Below are 24111 nucleotides of genomic sequence, written 5' to 3' on the forward strand. Positions count from 1 at the left end.
TGTTTACACCAAGGGTATCCAAAATGCAGCCTGGGGGCCATTTGCAGCCCACGGCTTATTTTTTTAATTTTCGTAAACTCCTACTTTGCGAAAATGTACTCGTCATAATCGGGTGCAGAACCAACTTCTGACCATTTACTGTACAACAATATAAGACAATATGATAATTATAACATAAGACAATTATTCTTTTTATTAAATACAATTTGAGAAAGCGAATTGTGAAAAATAAGCACAGAAAACAAAATCTACAATCCAAGAACTTCTTCCCTGAGTTTTTACACTATATATTAATATACGCATAAAAGGAACCTTGGTTAGCGTCATGAATCCATTCCAAAAGCTGCGACTATAACTGAAATGTACTCTAACCCAATCCATTTTCCCCATAAGAAATAATATCAACCATTTCATTCAGCATTTATATGTGTTTAGAATTGTTTTATGCATGTGAAATGAAAACTGTAAAACTATAAAAATGTTTTTTCTGTTAAGATTTTTTAGACTTGTGGTGTTAACTGTGTTAGCAAACAAAAAACTACAGAGTCAACCACTGATGACATCATAAACGGGCAAGGGAGCTGACTTCTGCATCCTGATTCCGTGTATTAGCAAGATAATAGGACGCTAACAAGAAATTTCTGTGATAAAAACAGATTAAGAACACATTAAGTCGAGTGGTTAGCGCGCAGACCTCACAGCTAGGAGGGCCAGGGTTCAATTCCACCCTCGGCCATCTCTGTGTGGAGTTTGCATGTTCTCCCCGTGCATGCGTGGGTTTTCTCCAGGTACTCCGGTTTCCTCCCACATTCCAAAAACATGCTAGGTTAATTGGCGACTCCAAATTGTCCATAGGTATGAATGTGAGTGTGAATGGTTGTTTGTCTATATGTGCCCTGTGATTGGCTGGCAACCAGTCCAGGGTGTACCCCGCCTCTCGCCCGAAGACAGCTGGGATAGGCTCCAGCACCCCCCGCGACCCTCGTGAGGAAAAGTGGTAGAAAATGAATGAATGAACACATTGTATGCTAACTGAAAAATGTATACAACATTTTCTATGTTAACTGAAAACACGCTACCAGGGCATATGCTAACCAAGGTTATACTGTACAACAATAGCAACAAGGTAACAACAACACAACAGAATATGCATATTTGTGAAAATAATCATCTGTCATATTAGCATACCGTAGATCCAATACCCTTGGTGTTGTTGCCCCCCAATAATAAAGGGGCCCAACACCTTTAAGATCATCATCATTTTCACTTTCACATTTTCAATTCTAAAGTATATTTGGAATGAGTGGGGCACCGCCCTGAAACGGGGAAGAGCCAATTTGCTGATTGTTTTGTCGTAATGAGTCTCACGCTTGCATCGAGCAACATCCGGAGGCTAAATGAACTTAGTTGAATCAGGAAGTCTGTTTATTTCCTTCCATGAAAAAGACACATATTGATCCCAGGGTTCGCTCAGATGTTTTCAACCCCTTTTTGTGCTTGACCTCGTGGACTTGGTCCAGCAATAGTACAGTCCCATGCGTAATCACCAAGCACCACAATAGATGGCACACCGCTAATTTGCGTCTTTCCTGTTTTGTAATATTCCCAGAGCTGATGCTAATTCCTACCTTCCTACCTGGCACTCTGCAGCGACTGACTACCACCCTGACACTGAATGCAACACAAGGACTTCAGAGACTGCCCGCTGAGAAGATGAATGACTTCCTCTCTTGTAATTCTTTGGCCTTACTGACATAGAGAGGGGTCGGTCGCCCTCACTGGAATTCCCCACACAGGTTTTTCCTCCCTACTTGTTCAGTTTCAAACAGATGATATAATGTCAATCATGTAAAGTAAGCACATTTCCTTTAACCCTTGTGGTACCTTTATTCATTATCAACAGACACTAACTATCCAGCCCACACGTCATCAGTCCGGTCTAATTGTTCCTACGGCGGACCTTTTGTGTTGCCTCACTGCACATAGCAATGTTTCCTTAAAGCAGGGGTCGGGAACCTTTTTGGCTAAGAGAGCCATGAAGGCCAGATATTTTAAAATGTGTATCTGTGAGAGCCATATACATTTTGAATGCAATAAAATGTGTGCATTTTTATGTAAGACCAACAGTTTTACATATAATGGGCTCTAATTATGTAGACCAGGCACACTACCCCACGCCAATGGGGTGTGGCCAGCATACTTTCGTGAGCAGCGCAGTGTCTAATAATAAATCGAATACTTGCTGCCATTAATGCAACTTCTGCTGCTGCATAGTTTTGAACCGTATTCAGTACACGTATTTCATTCTTTTGGCCATCTTCGTCAGAAGGCTTAGTTCTGCAGCTTTAGCTATTTGACTAGGAGGAAAGTTTACATTTACATGTTTTTTTGACATCTCAATGACCGAGGTAGACTACAGCATTACCCAGTAATAATCAAGTTTTGGTGTTTGACCTGGAAAATATCATCAGGAAAGATAGATATGGTTGGCCGTATTGCAGCAGAATATAGATGGACGAATTAAAATTCATAAGAAAGTTGTTGATTTTGAATATTATTTTTAACAGTCATTTCTGTGATGGTTTACTTTAAAATGTTAGCAAAAATGCATTTTTATTGTGGTAAGAAATGCTTGAGAGCCAGATACAGTCATCAAAAGAGCCCTACCTGGCTACCGAGCCATAGGTTCCCTACCTCTGCCTTAAAGGCTTTGTGTACTGACGCCAGTGGAAAACATGACCTGGTACCGTGTAGGGTCTCTTCCTTTGGGGTGTAATGGTTTGTGCATTATATGAACTGGACATATGAAATTGAAAAAAAACAAAAAATAATAATATTAACAAATCTTTATCTCGTTAATTGAATGTATTTTTAAAGTATTTTTTATTTAAATTGATATTGCCTGCATAATACATTTAAATTATTCTTTTTTTTTGCAATTATTGTGTTTACACTGTTTAGATATAATACATGTAATAAACTGAAAAATTTCTGGCAACAAAATGGTCTTTTGATTAAATAGTACGTGATAATAAGCTCATGATTAAATAGTATGTGATAATAAGATCATCACATGGTTTGTCTGGTATCAGGCCAGGTATCATGCCCCCAAGTGTCAGTATCAGCCCGAGACCAAAGTGCATAAGACCATGCTAATTCCAAGGAAACATGGCCTTTAAAGACCTTCATTTGGGCCGTCCTGTGTTTTGACACCCAATCGCATCAGGACCGGTATTTATAGGTTATCACATGGTTTGTCTGGTATCAGGCCCAGTATCATGCCCCCAAGTGTCAGTATCAGCCTGAGACCGAAGGTACTGGCCCAAATGAAGGTCTTGAAAGGCCATGTTTCTTTGGAATTAGCATGGTCTTATGAGCAGCCTATTTCTCGTTAATGCTTGTTTGCGATAAACTGCATACTCCCATTTTGTTTGTCTTCTTTAAGCATTTGAAGCTCTTCTAAGAATGCTTCAGACCCAACAGCAAGGCATCGATGCGGAGTGGTCCCTGACACCAATCCCACACTTCATTAGTACTTCAATCACCTCAGCAGGCATTCCTTTACATTATTAACGTGCGCGGGGGACTGAAGTATTTAGGGTTCCAAAGTGTGACGTTACGGCGGCGCTGGGGGGGAAAGAAAGTGCAGCGAGGTCGTGTTGCCGGGCCGGGCTGAGGGTGCTAAAAACACCATGGTGTCCCATTTTATGAGGGCCAGCAGGTTCCGTACAGGTCACTGTTGTTAGTGCAGCTGAGCTGGAGGCCATGGGGCCGCCGGTGGCCCGGTTTGATGTGTTTGGAAAAACAAATCGTCTCGCTGTATAGCAGCAGTCAATCTGGAAGCCATTTGCTCCGCTTCCAACAGCGAAAGTTCAGGCTTGATCACTCTTGGCATCTGCTGAGTGTTTATTTACCCGCAAGCACTTAACCCTTTACACAAACTGAGAGCCACATGCTGACACACACACACACACATACACACACATTCAAGCTACAGAAGCTGAAGGGAATCAATCTTTTCAAGTGTATGGACAGAAATAAAAAGATAACAGTCAATAAATAGCTATGTGTGTCAAAAAGTGAATCACCAGAACAATAATATAAGGCATCATTATTGGTATAAATGATGTTTTTAGAGATGCATACTGAAAAATGTAAGGATATATGTTTTTAATTGTTGTAAACAGGTTAAAAACACCCTCCCCCCCCCAAAAAAACAACCCATGTAGACATGAAGAGAAGTTATTTTTACTTTTTTTTTTTTTATCAAAAAATCAGCCTGCAGGCCGGGGGTCAAAAATGTCCCCGGGGCCACACTTTGGACACCCCTGCCTTCCACAGATGAGACCCTGCCCCTATAAGAGTCCTTCCTGTCTTCAGGTCTGAGTATTGTCCCCGATTGGACTGGAAAGGAGGAGATCGGTCTCATCTCGCATGTAAATGTAATCGTTGATTCTAATAATTGACAATCGATACCGGTTCCCAAAGCATGGCTTTCACAATGTTGAGGCCGATGTCCGCCCATCCCTTCTCGTTGACGGTGGACCTGACGGTGACGTCGGACGAGGAGGACGACGACAACAGCAGCGAGCGGGGCGAGCAGGTCTACGGCTGCTGCGGAGCATCGGGTCCCGGCCATGCTTTGGTCCCGCAGCGGAACGCCGCCAACGCCAGGGAGCGGCATCGAACCCAGAATGTCAACACGGCTTTCAGCGCACTGCGGACGCTTATTCCCACAGAACCAGTGGACAGAAAACTGTCCAAGATCGAAACGCTGCGCCTCGCATGCAGTTACATTTCACACTTGGCCAACGTGCTGGTGTTAGGCGACGGCACCGACGACGCTTCGCCGTGCCTGGGATCGGTCTACCGGGACGTGAGGGGGCAGCCTCGGAGTATCTGCACATTCTGTCTCAGCCAGCAGCGAAAAGGGGTACTTTTCATATTCCACTTGCTATCTTTCTCTCAATGCCACCATCGTGTTTGTGGACAAAAACCACGTGGATGTAAGTCACCAGCAAAATAATATCAATATTTTTGTATTATCTTACATTGGACAGGGTGTCCCCAAAATAGATTATTACGTATAGTACATTTTAGTAATGATTTATTATTAAAGTTATCCGGCACGGTGGTCGAGTGGTTAGCGCGCAGACCTCACAGCTAGGAGACCAGGGTTCAATTCCACCCTCGGCCATCTCTGTGTGGAGTTGGCATGTTCTCCCCGTGCATGCGTGGGTTTTTCTCCGGGTACTCCGGTTTCCTCCCACATTCCAAAAACATGCTAGGTTAATTAGCGACTCCAAATTGTCCATAGGTATGAATGTGAGTGTGAATGGTTGTTTGTCTATATGTGCCCTGTGATTGGCTGGCCACCAGTCCAGGGTGTACCCCGCCTCTCGCCCCAAGAAGACAGCTGGGATAGGCTCCAGCACCCCCGCGACCCTTGTGAGGATAAGCGGTAGAAAATGAATGAATGAATGAATTAAAGTTATTCCATTTTATGTTTTTTGTATCATTGATTATTTGATTTAAAATCTATTTATAACAATAAATGAACCCTTTTTATATCATGTTTGTGCATGTGTGTATTATAGGCATGGAAAAAATGAGTAGACCGCCCTTGTTTCTTCAGTTGATCCATTCGAATGCTTCTTAGGTACAATTGGACAGAGATAACAATAACAAAAATAGTTGTGACATTAATAACTATAGCATTGTACTGTCAACAAACTCAACTCTTATCAGGTATTCTTGTTATCTTGTTGGATATTTGTCCAAATAAAGGTACCATTAGATGTACAAAGCATTACAATGAACAAGAAAGTGAAGATAAAAGGGTTGTCTAATCATTTTTTCCTGTATTTTATTCTTTTTAGATTGACAAAGTTATTATTGTTATTAGTAATAGGAGGAGGAGGAGGAAAAGTAGTGTAGTAGTATCGTTTTTTAAAAATTGCCACATAAGAAGTATTACAGTTTCAACTGAAATACCTTCTTTACTACTTTTCATGTAATTTCTAATTTAATTAACTTGTATTTATACTGTCATAAGAAAAATATTTTGCTTGTTTTTAATATTGTAATTTTTCATTATCTAACATATTATTTTTTAATAATAATTATTATTATTAAATTACATGTAATTTTTTGTACAATATCTGGGGCTCTTGGGGTACCCTGCATTTTAGTCTGTAACAACATCCATCCATCCATTTTCTGTACCGCTTATTCTCAGTAGCGTCGTTGGTGTATGCTGGAGCCTACCCCAGCTGTCTTTGGGTGAGAGGCGGGGTACACCCTGGACTGGTCGCCAGCCAATCACAGGGCACATATAGACAAACAACCATTCACACTCACATTCATACCTATGGACAATTTGGAGTCGCCAATTAACCTAGCATGTTTTTGGAATGTGGGAGGAAAAGAAAGGAGTTTTTAACTTTAATATATATGTAATATACATATATCATTTAATATTAATAAAATGCATTAATTAATTAATATAAATTTATTATAAAATTAAAATCATTATTATTTAATATAATATAATTAAACACATTTTCTATTTGTATTATTTATATTTTCTAGTGTCTTTATATTTTTTAGTGTCTCATTTATGTTTATTTTCCTTCAAAATAAGGCAGTATTCATTGTATTTTTTTTAATTTATGATTAGTATGCCAAACTTGTATTGCATGTGTGTATATTACATACATGTATTATATGTTTGGACTTCAGGGACAGCCTGTGCTAATAGTTTTATGTATTTGTATTACTGAATTTATTTTGTGATTATTACTGCATTACTTAAATAATGGTATATATTCATCTAATATGTGACTTTAGGGACATCCTTTTTTGAGTCTTGTTGGGTTGGATTCAAATCTGAATCTAGTGATACAGAATATTATATGTAGCATAGTAAAAAGAAAAAAGTAGACTTTTGACCGCCTCCTTCCCCCTAAAAATGATTGATGAAATGCATGTCAAACTCTGGGAATATAATAAAAACAATCCCAGTGAAACAAGCATCACATCACGATGTTATCGTCTATGGGGAATGAGTTTATTTATAGGTGCATATAATGCATGACACATGTCCTTTAAAGGAATTGATATCAGCCTCTTCTCACGTCTGTATTGGATTAGTAGACATGGAAGTGGTAAAAAATAAAATAGCCATTTTCTTTTGTCTTCACAGGTGAAAGACAGACGAGGTTGTGTGAAAATTCACGGAGGATCAGCGAGGAAACTCAGTTCACGATAAAACTGCCTTGTATGTGACATTCAAAGACACTTCCTTGTCGTTTGAAGCGTGCCCAAAGCAATCTTTAGTTTCATACCATCATCATTCATGTAGACATGCACACAAACATCATCTACTAAGCAATTATAAATGTCATTTTTGTGTAAACGTTTACAAATCAAATCATTTTAATCATGTACAGTATATCTTGGTCAAAATAGATATGTTTTCTGCTCAGTAGTGCCCCCCAGTGCACATGTCCATCATGACAGCCATCAAAGAACCTCTATTACAGTGTGAGATGTACAGCTAGTCGACTAACTTTGCAATTTTTGCTTTAGTGATGTTTTCTCTGTGGTCCAATTCATCCTTCACAAGCTTCTCTTTTGCATTTTATTCCTGGAATATACAAATAAAGAACAAGCTGCGAGGCACAAACGGCCCCAGAAACGCATTTTGGACACCCTTGCCACAAGTAGTATTTATTTGTCACCTGCTAATGTTTCACAGGATGTCATACTTGAATTAAAGTCCCTTATACAACAATTACATTAGGAGAAGCCTGGAAGGAGCTGCTATTGTACTTAAGTACAGTGGTACCTCAGTTAGCGTACGCCCAGGTTAACATAAAAGATTTCGCCTCGGTTTGCATTAATTTGTCCATCTCATGATTTAATTCCAAATACTGATATTAAATTATGGAACGGATGATACATTTACATTCATAAAACAATTCTAAATGCATATAACTTATGAACGAAAGGGACAAATGAGCATTTAAGGTGTTGCCATGAGTTCTAAAAAGGTGTTTTATGTTTTTGGCTTTCTGGAACGGATTAATTGGATTTACATTATTTCTTATGGGAAGAACTGATTGGGTTAGAGTACATTTCAGTTAGAGTCATACCTTCTGGAACGGCTTTATGACGTTAACCAAGGTTCCACTGTTTAAGTAAAAATCTATAGAAAGTGTTGTTATCGAGCAGTCAGGTTAAGTATTAAAAATGTGTTTTTTTTAAGGTTTGTATACTTTCTTGCTATACGACATGGCTGTTGTTTTGTATGTTTTGGTTGTCATCTTGTCAACTGCTAATGATATCAACAATTTGTGTTGTTAGCTTACCTTTCAGAGACGCTCCATTGTAGGTTTAATAGGTGAGACAACATCTGTCTGTTGTGTTTTTACATGTCTACATTAAGATAAAATCTATTTTTACACATATACTGTCTGCACTGTCCATTGTCTTCTATGTCCTGATGGGTGTAGACCGTTGTCAATCAATTTCCTTCATGCTGAACTGCCAGGTTTCCTGGCTTGCTGGCTAACTTGCAGAATAATAATAAATAGAATAATAAATAGAATAATAAATTAATCTTTGGTTGCAAGGAGGAGGACTGTAACAGGAGGAATACTGCAGCAATATGCTTTAACAAGGATACAAAAACAGCTACATCAGTCACTTAATAATTTCTTAGGACCAACCTGTAGGTTGACCATTAAAATTCAAACAAAGGTTTGAACATTTTTGAGAGTGTTTAAACAAGATAAATGTGAGAAAATGGTATTACCTGAGTGCGTGTATAAAAGTGACCGGTGAGAGGAATCAAACCCATGCCTTCTGCCATTAACAGCAGACGCATGTACTATTACACAGCCTAGGATGTTTATATTAAATATTAGGGCTGCCATTCAATTGAAATATTTGATTGTGATTAATTGCTTTTTTTATGTCCATAGTTAACTCACAATTAATCACATTTAAATGCAGATAGAAATAAGTTTTATCTATAATAAGTATGGGAAATCTCTTAATTACATCAAATTTTATGTGCTGTACTATTACACAGCCTGTATGTTTATATTAAATATTAGGGCTGTCAATCAATTGAAATATTTGATTGTGATTAATTGCATTTTTATGTCCATAGTTAACTCACAATTAATCACATTTAATCGCAGATAGAAATAAGTTTTATCTATAATAAGTAGGGAAAATCTCTTAATTACATCAAATTTTATGTAAAATAATATCAATTTCGGAACTCTGTGCCATTATTTAAAACAATACAGTTGAGAGCATATTTTTGTATTACTATTTTTCTTCATTATTAGCATATTAGCTCTAAAACTCGCCCACAAACAATCAGCAAATACAAAATGTGAGCGAGTGAGACCTCACACACTAACACAACCATGTTTTTTTATTGGAGTGTCAGCTCAAAATAAGATTTGTTTATTTATGATTTTTTTTTTAATTCTAAATGTTTGTGAGTAAAAAAGCCTATTTAGGAACAAGATGTGCCTCAATGCACCTTCCCTTCATGAAATGTATGAGTGAAAATACCTAAAACACAGGGCAATAGGTACAAGTACAACGTTCTGGAATGGCCATCTCAGTCCCCAGACCTCAATATGATTGAAAATCTGTAGTGTGATTTAAAGTGGGCTGTCCATGCAGGGAAACCATCAAACCTGACTCAACTGGAGATGTTTTGGACAGAGGAACGGTCAATACCTTCAACCAGAATGTAGAACCATTTAACTAAAATTGCTGATCCCAATAACCAGTGATTTATAAAGGAAAATATTGAAAATGATCAGGGGTGCCCAAATATTTTCATACCACTGTATATTTTTTACTGTTCATTTTTTCTCAAGGAGGATGAAGAGGAGATACCGAGAATATACCATGAAAGGATCTCCTCTTGAATTCACGACAGAGCATGAATGCCGGTGGATCATAAGCACGATGCCTCGATTAGCCTGCTGTTGTGTTTAATATAACTATCAGGAACAGAGTTGGTCTACCTGGTGACACGGTGGCCTCTGATGTGCAGTCCAGTGGGCCCCAAGCATTTAAAGGCAATGAGAGGCGTTCATTTGATTGGTTAAGATTACAGATTACTCATCTGTGTTGAACCCTATCACAGCCTCTCTGCTCCTTCTTTGCCTCTTGCGCCGGTGAGAGGGATGGAGGTGTGGGTGCGCCAGACTGCGCCACACTGCGCTGCGCCACACTGCGCTGCGCCACACTGCGCTGCGCCACACTGCGCTGCGCCACACTGCGCTGCGCCACACTGCGCTGCGCCACACTGCGCTGTGCCTACGCCTGGTCTATGAAAATAGAGCCCATTGAGATGTGCTTATTTTCCAAGAAAAAAGTAATTTATTTGACCAAAAATCAGCAAGTTTGCAGGACGAACGTCTGAACGTCAATATCGACAATGTAAAAATATCAATAACACAATAAAGAAAAATACACATATTAGTAAAAAATATACAGAAATATCCATCTCGTTATGCTGGTGTCTGATAGTAGCAGATAGTATATATATAGGTATATTTACTATGGATACTTGGATGCACCCGCCAAATCCTCCTACACAGCGATTGAGTCGTTCCAAGTTCCAAACAAGTCAACTTTGTGAAAGACAAAGCACAGATTGAGCCCAGTGACATGATATCTTGAACAAGCAGCTGTTTGTTGATCCAGCACTGATGAACCATCATCTCCTCCAAACCGACAGAGCGTCCAGCAATCCAGGAAGTTGACTCACACGCGACAATTGATTCAGTGAAGCCCACCCCACCGCCCTCGATGTCCACAGGGTCTGCTTTTGGTGCTTCTCCGGCCTCTGTGGCCTTCCTCTGCAGTCACCTGGGACATCTGAGTGAAGGTTTGTGCTGATAACACACTTTATCGCCTTCAAGAAATCTGCTAGTCGGTAATAAATCTCTGTCCGACGTGAGCAGCAGACGTGGCTTAAGGTCCGATAAAGGAGGCTATAAAAAGACTCATCCGTTAAGGAGACCTTGAGGTCACGCTGCTTGTTGTGGACACGACACTCATATCCTGTGTGTTGATTGGCAAGCATGGCTGACCTGTTCCTTGTACAATGACTTTCATGCTTATTTTTACGTCCGATCCCATTCAGCAGACATGTAGGCCATCGAGGGGTCATGTCGTTCACTGAGTTTGCTCAGTCTTAAGAGTGAATGTGGGTGTGAATGGTCACTTGTGTGTCCATAAAGGACTGACATACCGTATACTAAACACCAGTGGCGTCATTAGGCCTATTTTAAATCCCCCCTAAAATGTTCTTAAGCACCCCTAAACAATTAGATTTTTTATTTTTTTATTTTTTTTATGTTTTTTTTTTTTTTACAAAAAAAATATCTGACAAATTTCATATAATAGGGCAAAAGCAGGCTGATAAGCAAGCCAATAAGTAGGCTAATACTAGCCTACTACTACTACTAGTAGTATTAGTAGTAGTAATAATCAGAAGAAGAATAATGAAGAAGAATAATGATGATAATAATAATAATAATAATAATAATAGGCTAATTAATAATATAATATAATATAATATAATATAATATAATATAATATAATATAATATAATATAATATAATATAATATAATATAATATTATATTATATTATATTAATGTTAATATAATATAATATAATATAATATAATATAATATAATATAATATAATATAATATAATATTATATTATATTATATTATATTATATTATATTATATTATATTATATTATATTATATTATATTATATAAAAACAAGTTAATATAATATAATATAATATAATATAATATAATATAATATTATATTATATTATATTATATTATATTATATTATATTATATTATATTATATTATATTATATTATATTATATTATATTATATTATATTATATTATATTATATTATATTAACATAATATAATATAACATTATATTATTTTATATTATATTATATTATATATATATATATATATATATGTTTCCTAATTTCCTTGATTAAATGCCTTATTAAATGTTTTAAAATTCACTTTGGATTTAATTATGTACAACAATGTTTCAACAGACACGATGATTTTAAAGAAGCAAATACTTTTGCTTGGTATGAAGTTTAAAAGTTTTAAATAAAAATGTCAAATAAATAAAAATAATAACAAATAAAAATAGCTTAAGTAAAGGTGAAAAAATAATTTTTACAAAATATATAAAAACAAGTTAATAAAAATGTAAAAAAAGAAGTAAAAATGACGTAAATAAAGGTGGGCCTTCCTTTATTTTATGACCTTTAAAAAAATGTGTCTATTTGAGAAGCCCTCATCTAGATGTTTTCATTGCTGGCCATTGTTTCTGCAAATAGCTCCTATATCCACTCTGCGGTCTACTGAGACACATACTTGCATTTCCCATGAGGGGTCCAGGCCTCGGTCCTGTCTGGTCTGGACCAGCAGTCCAGTTCTCATGACCCCTGACCCAGAATGCATCCTGTGGTGGAGCTGCTGTTGTCTCCAAACATGGCTGAGTGGAATGAGATGCTTCCAATCCAACCTGTAGTGATAAGGTTTTCATTCAGTACTCACTCAGGTATGGGAAGTTTGGGAAGGTGCGCCCTCTTCTGGATGGACGTGGAAATGAGTTTAGGGTGTAAACACCTTTGTCTTACCAGGTGTTACCAGGTTTGAAGTGTACTGTTTATGTTGTGTTGGCAAGTTTTATACAGCAAGTACAACAAGGATTCTGATAACAGTCACCTTGTGTTCCAGTGTGTGTTTGACAAAAAGACCAGTTTTAATGTGTCATGTATACCAATGACTTGGTGCTGTTCCCTTAAAGGAGTTCACTGCCCTCCTTTGTCTCCTATTTCCTTCATGTAGGGGTTGGCCAAAACAAGGGATACTGGTGACATTTTCTTTAAAATATTCTCAATATGGGGCTCCACGGCGGAAGAGTGGTTAGCGCGCAGGCCTCACAGCTAGGAGACCCAAGTTCGATTCCACCCTCGTGTGGAGTTTGCATGTTCTCCCCGTGCATGCGTGGGTTTTCTCCGGGTACTCCGGTTTCCTCCCACATTCCAAAAACATGCTAGGTTAATTGGCGACTCCAAATTGTCCATAGGTATGAATGTGAGTGTGAATGGTTGTTTGTCTATATGTGCCCTGTGATTGGCTGGCCACCAGTCCAGGGTGTATCGCGACTCTCGCCCGAAGACAGCTGGGATAGGCTCCAGCACCCCCAATTATGATACCAATCGTTCATGAGAGAATCCGGCTGATACGATGACATGGATTAACTGTACAGTTTTCAAGTTATTTATGATAAGTGCAAGTTGGCAAATGGGTAATTATTAATAAGTGAACTTTTTGTGCCGATTGTGTGAAGGAAGTATGAGGCCTGTGATGTAATATGATGTATATATGATGTAATATGATGTAACTGTTTGCTTGGCACTGTTGTATTATTTTTTTGTGTAAATTAAAATTTGTCTTTACCAACTGCTGGTTGGATCTCTATTCAGTTTTGTGTCATATGTCATATGTCATACGTCATATGTCATATGTGTTGGCTTCATTGAGGAGTCTAAGTCAGTTGTGTTCAGAATTATTGTATACATCTCCCCTCCTCTACTGGCAAATTGTGATGCTCAGCCATGTCACAGTTTATTTTCCTCCAGGGAAATGTTAAAAAGGACGAACGTTGCCGAAGACCAGACAAAGGACAGGTGAGCTTCTGTCAGAAGAAGGTAGAACGGCTCCGTCCGGTATTGCGCATTGACGTGTGCATCAATGACTGTGAGAAAGAGAAGGTGAGAAGGCGTAGCCGCCGCCATACCCACCGCATTCCTCATTTGGCTGCCTGCCATCGTCAACTAAGTCTATGTTGGCGTTTGAGGATTCAGCTTAGCTGGGAGGAAGTTGCCCTACAATAGCTGAGAGGAGCCGAAAGATAAATCTATACGACCTTGCATAGACTACCGCTCTCTCACTATCCTCTAGATAGTCAGGGTTGAGCATCTTCGTCAGCAGCTGTCTGTGCTTAAGGGGACAAAGGCCTGAGAGGGGCTCAATTTACAATGCTTGGCCTTTTTCAATTTGTCTACCTATACGACTATACGACAAAATATACGCCTTCAAAATACACTTTGTGTCAGGTGGAAAAATGCCTGTACCACCTTTGGGTCTTTTCTGGGGTTCATTATGGAGCAGGGGCAATATAGCCTTTTTGCAAAGATCCAGACTGTGTTGGAGTGGCCCGTTCCTACATCAAGGAAGAACCTTCAAAGGTTCATGTGGCCTGGGACTTTGACACAGGACTTCCTCCCTCGAAAAGCAACACGGTACTGCTCCTTGGTGGACTGTCTGTGGACTGTGGACAATTGACTGCTTGTCCTCAGGCTAGCATCCATAAAGAAATGTCCAGACTGAACTACCAAATGGAAACTTAGAGACTTATCCTGTTTATCCGTTGTGTATGTCCCCGCAGTCCACTTCTTGGTTCACTAACCTACCTTTGATTGAGTATGTCAGCTCTGCCACAGTGTGTCATGTCTTTCTGCAGCAGTTCCCACCGGTACCACTCAACAACGCCGTGCAAGACCTGGCTTCAGGCCATTGTTACATCGGAGTGGGATACCAACACGTGTCATTGACTGACAGAGTCCCAACTCATTGTATCTCAGCAAATGGTGTGACAAATCTTTTGACACCACAAAAAAGTGAAGTTGTGTATCTGGGCATGCCTTTATCGTTAGAGGATAAACATTTACCAACACCTCAGACAATCTGAACAGTGAAGTTGCGATTGATCTGTGATTGAAGACGTGACTGTTCCCAAAGATACGATGTGGCAACGAGATCATCCACCACCACCACCACATTCCTGTTTTTAGACATGTCAAAAATCAGTTTTCTGTCTGTAAAACAATAATTATAAAACTATATAAACGTGTTTTGTGTCATCATTTTTGGCTTTCTGGAACAGATTAACCGGATTTACATTTCCAATTTCGGTTAGAGTCAAACCTTCTGGAATGAGTTAACCAAGTAAATAGTAAAGTACATTAAAAAAATACTTGCATTCAAACAAGATATGTCTCTGTCACTTTTATAGATTTTATTGTCTTCTTATATCTGACCAGCGAGAAGGAATATAAGCATGGCAGGATATATTTAGGCTTTTCTTCTCAACAAATCCAAATCCTGGCTTTAAAAAAATCAGTCCAAAAAAAATTATCCAATAATAAATAGCAATAAATAAAAAAATAAATACATTAATACACAAATAAGTTAGCGTTCCATGAGAAAAGTTTATAAATAGCTAGTAAAGGAACCATGATAATGAACAAACAAATGTGGTTGAAATGTTGAAAAGATTCATGCACTGATTCGCCTGAGAAGCCTGGTTAGCAGTGGTTAGCGATGGTGTGCGGTGGTTAGTGCTAGTTAGCTGTGTTAGTTAGCGTGCTAATCTTTACTTTGTCAGTCCTCTGAGCTGCAGGTGTCCTCTGCTTGGTGTCCTCTCAAGCAGGCGGACTCACAGTGCTTGTTCAGGTAGGACTTGAGTGCAAAGCTTTTGCGGCAGCGCTGGCACGAGTAGTGCTTCGATAGCGAGTGCGTCTGCATGTGGGCGCGTAAGTTGGAGCGGTCGGCGAAGGCTTTTCCGCAGTGGGCGCAGGCAAAGGGTTTCTCCCCTGTGTGTGACCTCATGTGGCCCTGCAAGAGCCAGGGCCGGCTGAAGGCTTTCCCGCACACCGTACACTCGTGCTTCAGGTCGTGGGTTAGCATGTGCATGGCGAGGGCGGGCATGGACACGTACAGCTTGTGGCAGGTTGGACACTTCCTGGCCTGCTGGCTGTCCAGGCTGCGATGAGTCTGCTTGTGTCGGCTAAGATTAGACGACGTGGCGTAGGATTTGCCGCACTCGCTGCACACGTGGCGGCCGTCGGTTTTGGACTTGGGTATGCGGCCGGCGGACCTCACGTTCTCGCCGCTTGTTTCTTTGCGGTGACATCTCCGGTGGGAGCGTCCGTCAGAGATGAGAAAGGCATCGATGGCGCTGGCCTCCAGCTCAGCACCGCTGCAGTCGGACTCCACGGTGCTGGTGCTGGAGACCGGACTGTCTGGATTGTCCATGTCATGGTCGGAGAACTCATCCCCGCTGCTGCCGCCAACACATTCTTGTAAGTACAACGACCCAGGGGTCTGTTTGGACTTCTTTGAGTTCTGCAACACTGATGGGATGGCACGGATGTATCCTGAGGGAAAAACAACAAGCATCAGTATCAGTATCGGTATCAAGAAGCATCAGTATCAGTATCGATATCAACCCTGTATTTTCTAGGGATCAGATCAAAACCAACATTTGCATAAAATCTATCATCAATACAAAACCAAAACAACAACAGAGTTGTTTTTCCACTTAGGGCTGCATGTATCATAACTGAATTTTAATTTATTAAGCATGATACATGAGATTAGGCCCACAGGAACTAGACAAGATGAGATATTAACATTTATTTTAAGAAGAATTCATGAAAAAATATGACTGTACAAACAAACGTTAAGGCACAATATAATGCAGGTATGTTTTGAACTGTATATTCCCCCATTAATTGACACTAAACAATGTTGTTAACATTTTTTGACACCAAATATATAATGAGTACTAATATATATTATCACATACTACAGTATTAATTGTCCCTGTACCCTAGAAAGCGCCCATGAATGATACGGGAAAAGGCCGAAATGATACTGTGTTAAAGCCCAGGGCAGTGATACTGATAAAATATAGAGTTTAACCATGTCCAGTATCAGCCCCCGTAGCTGTCCACTCAGAGCGCGCTGCTCTGGTATCGTGCCCGTGAAACAACCAATCAGAGAACAGCGCACGAGTGCTTAGTGCCTAGTGCTTCTCCAGTCACCAAAAAACCCAAACTTGATTAATGGAACTTTAATTGTCAGACATTGATAAGATAAGACTGTTGATAAAATATTATTGTTGAAATATTTTTGCAATTATTGTGTTTACACTGTTTAGATATAATACATGTAATAAACTGAACATTTTCTGGAAACAAAATGGTCTTTTGATTAAATAGTACGTGATAATAAGCTCATGATTAAATAGTATGTGATAATAAGATCATCACATGGTTTGTCTGGTATCAGGCCCAGTATCATGCCCCTGCGTGCCAGTATCAGCCGAGACCCTGATACTGACACTGATACTGATACTGGCCTGATACCAGACAAACCATGTGATAACCTATAAATATATCACAGTAATGCAATATAACCTTAATAAGTTGTGGAATTCACATTTGTGATATGCATTTTCCTACAGGCAATTTGTACTGTCTGTTAAACTTTTGCAGCATTTCTAGAAATGCTGGCTTTTCAATAGGAATGTCAGCATTGATAGTTACAGCTTGTACTGTAGCTGAACAATGCCAGCTCAGGGCTGTCCAGCTTTCTTTGATTTTTATAATAATAAAAAAAACAATTAATATTTCTAGACAAATCTCTGTTTTTATTAATAGAATGTACATTTTAGTTTTTTTTCGGTTGCATTTGGTCTATTTTTCTACTTTTGCTGGCTTTCGGTTTATTTTGCTTCTAATGAGCCACGTTCCACAGATGGCCCCTGTGCCACACTTTGGTCACCCATGCATGTCTCACCAGGAAGGAGAGGTGTTGCCAGGTTGAAGAATGAGTGTGTCCATGCTCTGCCTTCTTGGCCCTGTCGCTGGTTAGGGATTGGGTTGCAATGTAGAGGGGTTTATGCAACTTTCAGACCCACATTGCATGGCGGTACCAAGGTGCTGCTTCACTGTAGCTTGCCTTCACCTTTTTGTTTGTTTATTTTGTCTTTTTTTCCTGATTTTGGAGTCGCCACAGCGGATCTTTTGATCCGAACACTGATTTTGGCTTGTGCACTTCCTGATGAATACCAATGAGGCTTACTAGTGGAGATTCAAACCGTGGGCGTTAGCTCCAAAGTTCAAAATGCTAACCACTACACAACCTTAGTGACCAAATAAATGCATGATGCAAGAAAGACGTTCTCCCCTACATGCTAAGTATAGCAACCATGTCGCTAAATCTCGTCTACGTATGAGGTGTGTTATGAAGTGGAATTATGGTATGCAGTATATCCACAGTACCATTGTTAATCTCGATGGTGATTAACGGTAAGGTAAGGGTGCAGTCAAGTCCGATCTGCGTGTGTTGATCTGACAAATCCTACGTAAGTTGGATCACATGCAGAATTACAACTGTGTCTGCTTCTACATATTAATGACTGCAGCTGTTCATCAGTGATGGAAAAAAACAGGCTGAGAACATCAAGGTAGGTTGGATTATGGTGTGCAACATTGTGAGTGTTTGTGTGTGTGTGTGTGTGTGTATACTCTTTTGACTTTGAGAAAAAAAAATGAGCTGGGGGCAGCAAGTAGCCCCCGGGCTGCACTTTGGGCGCCCATGCAATACAGGAAGCTATTTCTTAGAGGCAGAATGAGGGTGTTTGAATTATTAACGAGTCTTCGATCAGTACATCCTGTGACTGCAACAAGTTCTCTTCAAAAAAAAGGGGGCCTGATTATAAGTCAAACACAATGTGCTGACTCTGACAAAAAAAAAAAAAAAGAGTGCGGTCATATGGCTCCCGATCGATTGGGTCTTTGAGGGTGAGGTTACAGTGTCATTATGTGCTTTTCCACCTTGACTTTTATTTTATTAAACCCACACCCTTTATTTGCCAATATGGAGGACAGCTTTGTAAAAAAAACAAAAAAAAAAAAAACAAAGAGGCTTTGCTACATATCATAAAATAAAGCCCAGAGCTCTGGCAACAATCTGTCAGTCAGCTACAGATGTAGCAGATGTTGTTTGTTTTCCTTATAGGCTAACCCAGCATGATGTCACCGTTAAATGTTAGTGGAACGTTAGCACTGTAGCATCACATAGCTATGCTAACGCTGCTAGTGTCCTGTCTCACTTCGTCATCTTAACATGATCTATGGCATAAGCGCAGATTTAGCAGTGGTCATCCTGCACGGACTGGATCGACACCCAGAAATATTTCTGCCATAATTAATTAATGAGTAAACTGTGGTTAATCTGATTAAAAATGAATCACTGTGAAATCCCCTCAATGGCTGAAGGATTCAAATCAGTTCATTCCCCATCTGTGGCATGTTTGAGGAAGTTGCAAATATGCTAATGAGGTGATTGAGTGACAGGTGGGGGGGGGGGCAGGGGTAGACAGAAGGGGGTCTGATCTTGACAGCAGTGTGTGGTTTTATTGTCTGCACCACAGACTGCAAAACAAAGCAGACAGCTGGCAGCCTGAATCAGGGAGACAAAACACGAGTGAGGAGATTGGGGAAGGGGGGGTCGGGGGGTGTCTTTTAAATCAAAGCATGCATTTCTTTGGATGCCCCTCAGTCAAAGTCAAACACACAAAAATGTTGTGTTAAGACGCAATGGTTTGTGTTGCACTTATGGAATTACAAGATGTCAATAGCAAAATCTGTTCCCATCACATAAGGATTGTGTTGCGGCAATCCTACTCCCTGTGGCTATCCAACATCCTGCACCATCACATGACAAGTTGGGGGGTGAGGGAGGGGGGGCGCTCAAGGGCATTGGCACCGTTTCAGGACGACACACTTTCCTTTGGATTTGACGCTCAACATATACAATACAAAAAATAGACATTCTCATGTACCAAACGAAGCTGTGTGCTCCACTTTGACCTTAAGCTGATTGAGCCTTTGTGACCCCAATACTGTTTGGAAAACACAAGTTCTGAGCCGGATGGGACAAATGCAGTCCGGGGAGGATTTAGGGGTTTCTCTGGAGCACTTTAGTTGCAATAAAAACTCTTTACAGTTGTTGGATTTTTAGACAAGAAAAAAATTGGGAATTTGGGGGGGATGTGTAAAATTGATAGCCGGAATGTTTTGATGCGAGATTGATTTGAAATGTGGAAAAATTAATTTGGGGGAAAGAAAATTTGGAATTACTACAATTGTTGGAATGGCTTTAAACTAGTTGAGAAAAGCGGAAGTCAGAATTCTTACAACCAGGTGGAATGCGTGTTGTGGAATTACAAGGAATGTAGGAATTTTGTGGCTGTGTGCAGTTGTTTGCCAGAAGGTTTTCATGCTGGAATTACTTTAATGTTTTATTATTTTTATTTATTTGTTTTTCTGTTTTATTTTGGGGGCAAAAAGGTGGAATTCTGGGGTTTGAACTGGTTGAGAAAAGTGCAAGTAATAAAAAATAATCCGAATATGTGTTACGGAAAATGCACCAAAGCCAGGAATTTTAGGAGTGCCGAAAATAAATAGCTTGTTTTGATGATGGGATGGTTTGATCAAGGTAAGAAAAGTAAGACTCAATCAGAGACAAAAAATGTGGAATTACAGGGAAAATGGGAATTTCGTGGATGTGAAAACTTGTAACCTGGAATGTTTTCATCCTGGAATGGTTTTAGAAATGTGAGAAAATTCATTTTGGGGACAAAAATTGGAAATTCCAGGAAAACTAGGAATTTTGGGAATCTCTGAAAACTAGGTAGCCTGTTTGGAATGATTTGTACTGGTTGAGAAAAATGGAAGTAAGAATTTTGTGACACAGATTCCAATTCATAAGAAATTGTAATCTGTGTTATAAAAATGTGGAATTACAGGAATTCTGGATGCCGGAATGGTTTGAATGGGTTGGAAAATGTGGGAAAAAAATTTTTTGGGACCAATAATTCCAGGAAAAACAGGAATTTTGGGAATGCTGAAAACTAGATAGCCTTTTTTATGGTTTGAACTGTTTGCTAAATGTGGAATGAAGGATTCCTATGATCCAAATTTGTGGTATGGAAAATGTGGAATTGACAGGAAGAATGGGAATTCAGGCAATATCTAACTGTTAGCAAGAATGTTTTGAAAGGGTTTAGAAATGTGGAATTGTGGGCAAATTGGGCATTTTGGGAATGTTAAAACTCTATGTTTTGATGTTGGAATGGTTTTAAGTTGAAGCAGAAAAAAGAATAAATGTAAGGATTTATTTGCAGAAGAACATGCGTGGATGCACTGAACTTCCACAGCTGCAGTATGTTCTCATGAAGAACATGAAGTGGTCTTAAAGAAGTGGAAGCAAACTCACCATCATGGCTGAAACGGACAGCCAGGTTGCTGGTGGACTCAGTGATGGCATGTGAGACAGAGTAGGAATCCTCCCAAGCATCCTGGTTCTGCTGGTAGTAGTTGCAAGGCAAGGAATCATGAACCTTGGGCTGCTTCACCAAAAAGGAGCGTGGCATTTTGTTCCCTGAGGAAAAACTAACTCAGACCCTCATAGAAAAGCAGAAAAATCTTGCAGGGGGGGCAAAGAAAGAAAATATTTTATGGGAAAGGAGATGAGGAAGCAGACAGGACAGAGAAAGCATGAGACGGGATGGAGATGAAGATGGAAAGTGATGAGGAAGACACAGCGGCACGAAAGCAGGGGGGGCGGGGGGCTGAACAAGCTTAGCTCAGCATTACTGCAGCCTTTTATATATGGGGCACCAACCCCAAAGATCAGGTGGTGCTTGGATGAAGGGAGCTGCTTAGCATTAATCCATCAAACATCCCAGGGGACACACATCAAATTACCACCGGCCGTCTGTGCTGCCTTACTTCATCACACACACACACACACACTGATACACACATACTGAACCACCACCGTCTCCTCCCCCCATCGCCCCTCGGAGTGGAGACAATAGTGGTACAGGAGCACGTGGTTGACACGACACAAAACATCTTGTCTGCCATTGTCTCTCAATGAAGTAGCCAAGATAATTCATGCTAAGCCAGCACACTTCCTGCTATCTAACCAATCACGCTTCATGGTAACACAACACGCTTTAATCTAAATGATACATGCTAACTCAACAAGCTACATGATAACCCAGCACCTTTGATGCTAACCCAACACACAACACAAAACACACCTCATACTGACCCAACACGTTCTACATACTAACTTAATGTGTTTCATGCCGACCCATGCTAACCCAACATGCTTCATGCTAACCCTATACACTTTATGTTAACCCAAAATGCTGCATGCTAACCCAACACGCTTGATGCTAACCAAGCACACTACATTCTAACACAACATGCTACATGCTAACTCAACAGGTTTCATGTGATGCCAACACAACACGCTTCATGCTAACCCTATACACTTTATGGTAACCCAAGATGCTGCATACTAACCCAACACGCTTGATGCTAACCCAGCACACTAGATTCTAACACAACATGCTACATGCTAACTCAACAGGTTTCATATTATGCCAACCCAACATGCTTCATGCTAACCCTATACACATTATGGTAACCCAAGATGATGCATACTAATGCAACATGCTAACACAGCACATGCTAACCCAACACACTTGATGCTAACCTAACAGGGCTACATGGTAATCCGTCTTGCTTGATGGTAACCCAGCACCCTATATGCTAACTCATCCCACTCCATGCTAACCCAACATGTTACATGCTAACACAACACAGCACATGCTAACACAACACACTTGATGCTAACCTAACAGGGCTACATGGTAATCCATCTTGCTTGATGGTAACCCAGCACCCTATATGCTAACCCATCACACTCCATGCTAACCCAACATGCTACATGCTAGCACAGCACATGCTAACCCAACACACTTGATGCTAACCTAACAGGGCTACATGGTAATCAATCTTGCTTGATGGTAACCCAGCATCCTATATGCTAACCCATCACACTCCATGCTAACCCAACATGCTACATGCTAACACAGCACATGCTAACCCAACACACTTGATGCTAACCTAACAGGGCTACATGGTAATCCATCTTGCTTGATGGTAACCCAGTACCCTATATGCTAACCCATCACACTCCATGCTAACCCAACATGCTACATGCTAACACAACACAGCACATGCTAACCCAACACACTTGATGCTAACCTAACAGGGCTACATGGTAACCCATCTTACTCAATGTCAACTCAACACCCTAAGGCTATAACACCCATATGGTATGTGAGGCTGAAGTTGAATCTGCTGATATTAAAATTAAAATAAGACTAGTAGTAGATTTTGACAAAAGTTGGGGAAATTGCAGTAAAACAGCAGAAGAGAAGAGATGGGACAAGCAAACGGGTCGCAGTAAAAATACAAATGGAGTCCAGGATCATGTGACGTGTCTATTCTACAAAGAGGCTGGTTTAACTCCTCCTCCAAATGTTCACAGCATGTCACCTTGAGGATAAAACTTCCAGCTGTCAGATGAGATGAGTGACAGCTGATGGTCCCCCAATGGGCACGTTCAAAAGGCGGGGGGGAAGAATTGTACAACTGCATTTTAATCTAGTCAGACCTCAATCTTGATAAAAGGAATTTGTCCATCGTTCTCTCTTTCATCCTGGGGGTGGGTGGGGGTGTGTGTGTGTGTGGGGGGGGGGGGGTCATCAATCACAAAACGTCGCTAGCTTCTGCTCCTCCATGGAACGTCGCATCTCCAGGGAACGGCAGGCTGCCAGCGTCATAATGTGGCCTGAAATGGAAGAAAGGAGCGATGACAGAGAAACAGAACGCAGAAGGAATTGAGCAGCAATGACAGAACAACTGCTGAAGCCAATGTTTACCATAGAACACATTTAAGTCCACATGCCTTCAACTGGCCGACTGAGGACAACATAAGCGGTTGTCAATATAAGATGCCACAGGCATCGGGAGAATGGCCAATAATAGAGTAATCCCTCGTTTACGGTGATTTTAGACCCGACTATGAATTGCCACCAACTAAGAACTGTTATTTTTAAGTAGAATATTTTCATTGTTAGACCATGCAAAACCTCTTTATGTGTCTTCATTTGGGTCTGATGTCTGGTCCCTCCCCTAGGACCTGACCAGGAGCATGAAAGCCCCCAACAACATAGCTCCTAGGATCTTCGGGATTATCCAATGCCGTTGTCATTCATTCATTTTCTACCGC

The 24111-nt window shown here is 40.1% G+C and overlaps 2 protein-coding genes across 2 annotated transcripts; one reads left to right on the forward strand and one right to left on the reverse strand.

The window, feature by feature from the left end:
* Nucleotides 1-4399: 4399 nt before the first annotated feature.
* Nucleotides 4400-8437, forward strand: LOC131106221 (transcription factor 15-like). The gene is made up of 2 exons (XM_058055091.1): nt 4400-4933; nt 7205-8437. The coding sequence occupies exons 1-2, from the start codon at nt 4490-4492 to the stop codon at nt 7268-7270; spliced, it is 510 nt and encodes a 169-aa protein (XP_057911074.1). The 5' UTR covers nt 4400-4489; the 3' UTR covers nt 7271-8437.
* Nucleotides 8438-15197: 6760 nt separating this feature from the next.
* Nucleotides 15198-22302, reverse strand: LOC131106191 (transcriptional repressor scratch 2-like). The gene is made up of 2 exons (XM_058055030.1): nt 21235-22302; nt 15198-16322 (listed from the first exon to the last, which is right to left on the reverse strand). The coding sequence occupies exons 1-2, from the start codon at nt 21389-21391 to the stop codon at nt 15547-15549; spliced, it is 933 nt and encodes a 310-aa protein (XP_057911013.1). The 5' UTR covers nt 21392-22302; the 3' UTR covers nt 15198-15546.
* Nucleotides 22303-24111: the final 1809 nt, after the last annotated feature.

The sequence above is a fragment of the Doryrhamphus excisus genome, chromosome 18 (assembly GCF_030265055.1).
Source record: "Doryrhamphus excisus isolate RoL2022-K1 chromosome 18, RoL_Dexc_1.0, whole genome shotgun sequence".
In the NCBI taxonomy this organism is placed as follows: Eukaryota; Metazoa; Chordata; class Actinopteri; order Syngnathiformes; family Syngnathidae; genus Doryrhamphus; species Doryrhamphus excisus.

Excerpts from the sequence above, each read along its gene's own strand:
- LOC131106191 (XM_058055030.1), bottom strand. The coding sequence starts at position 21,391 with ATGCCACGCTCCTTTTTGGTGAAGCAGCCCAAGGTTCATGATTCCTTG. Across the intron at positions 16,323-21,234 it reads TGTCCGTTTCAGCCATGATG|GATACATCCGTGCCATCCCA; the intron begins GTGAGTTTGCTT and ends TTTTTCCCTCAG.
- LOC131106221 (XM_058055091.1), top strand. The coding sequence starts at position 4,490 with ATGGCTTTCACAATGTTGAGGCCGATGTCCGCCCATCCCTTCTCGTTG. Across the intron at positions 4,934-7,204 it reads TCAGCCAGCAGCGAAAAGGG|GTGAAAGACAGACGAGGTTG; the intron begins GTACTTTTCATA and ends TTGTCTTCACAG.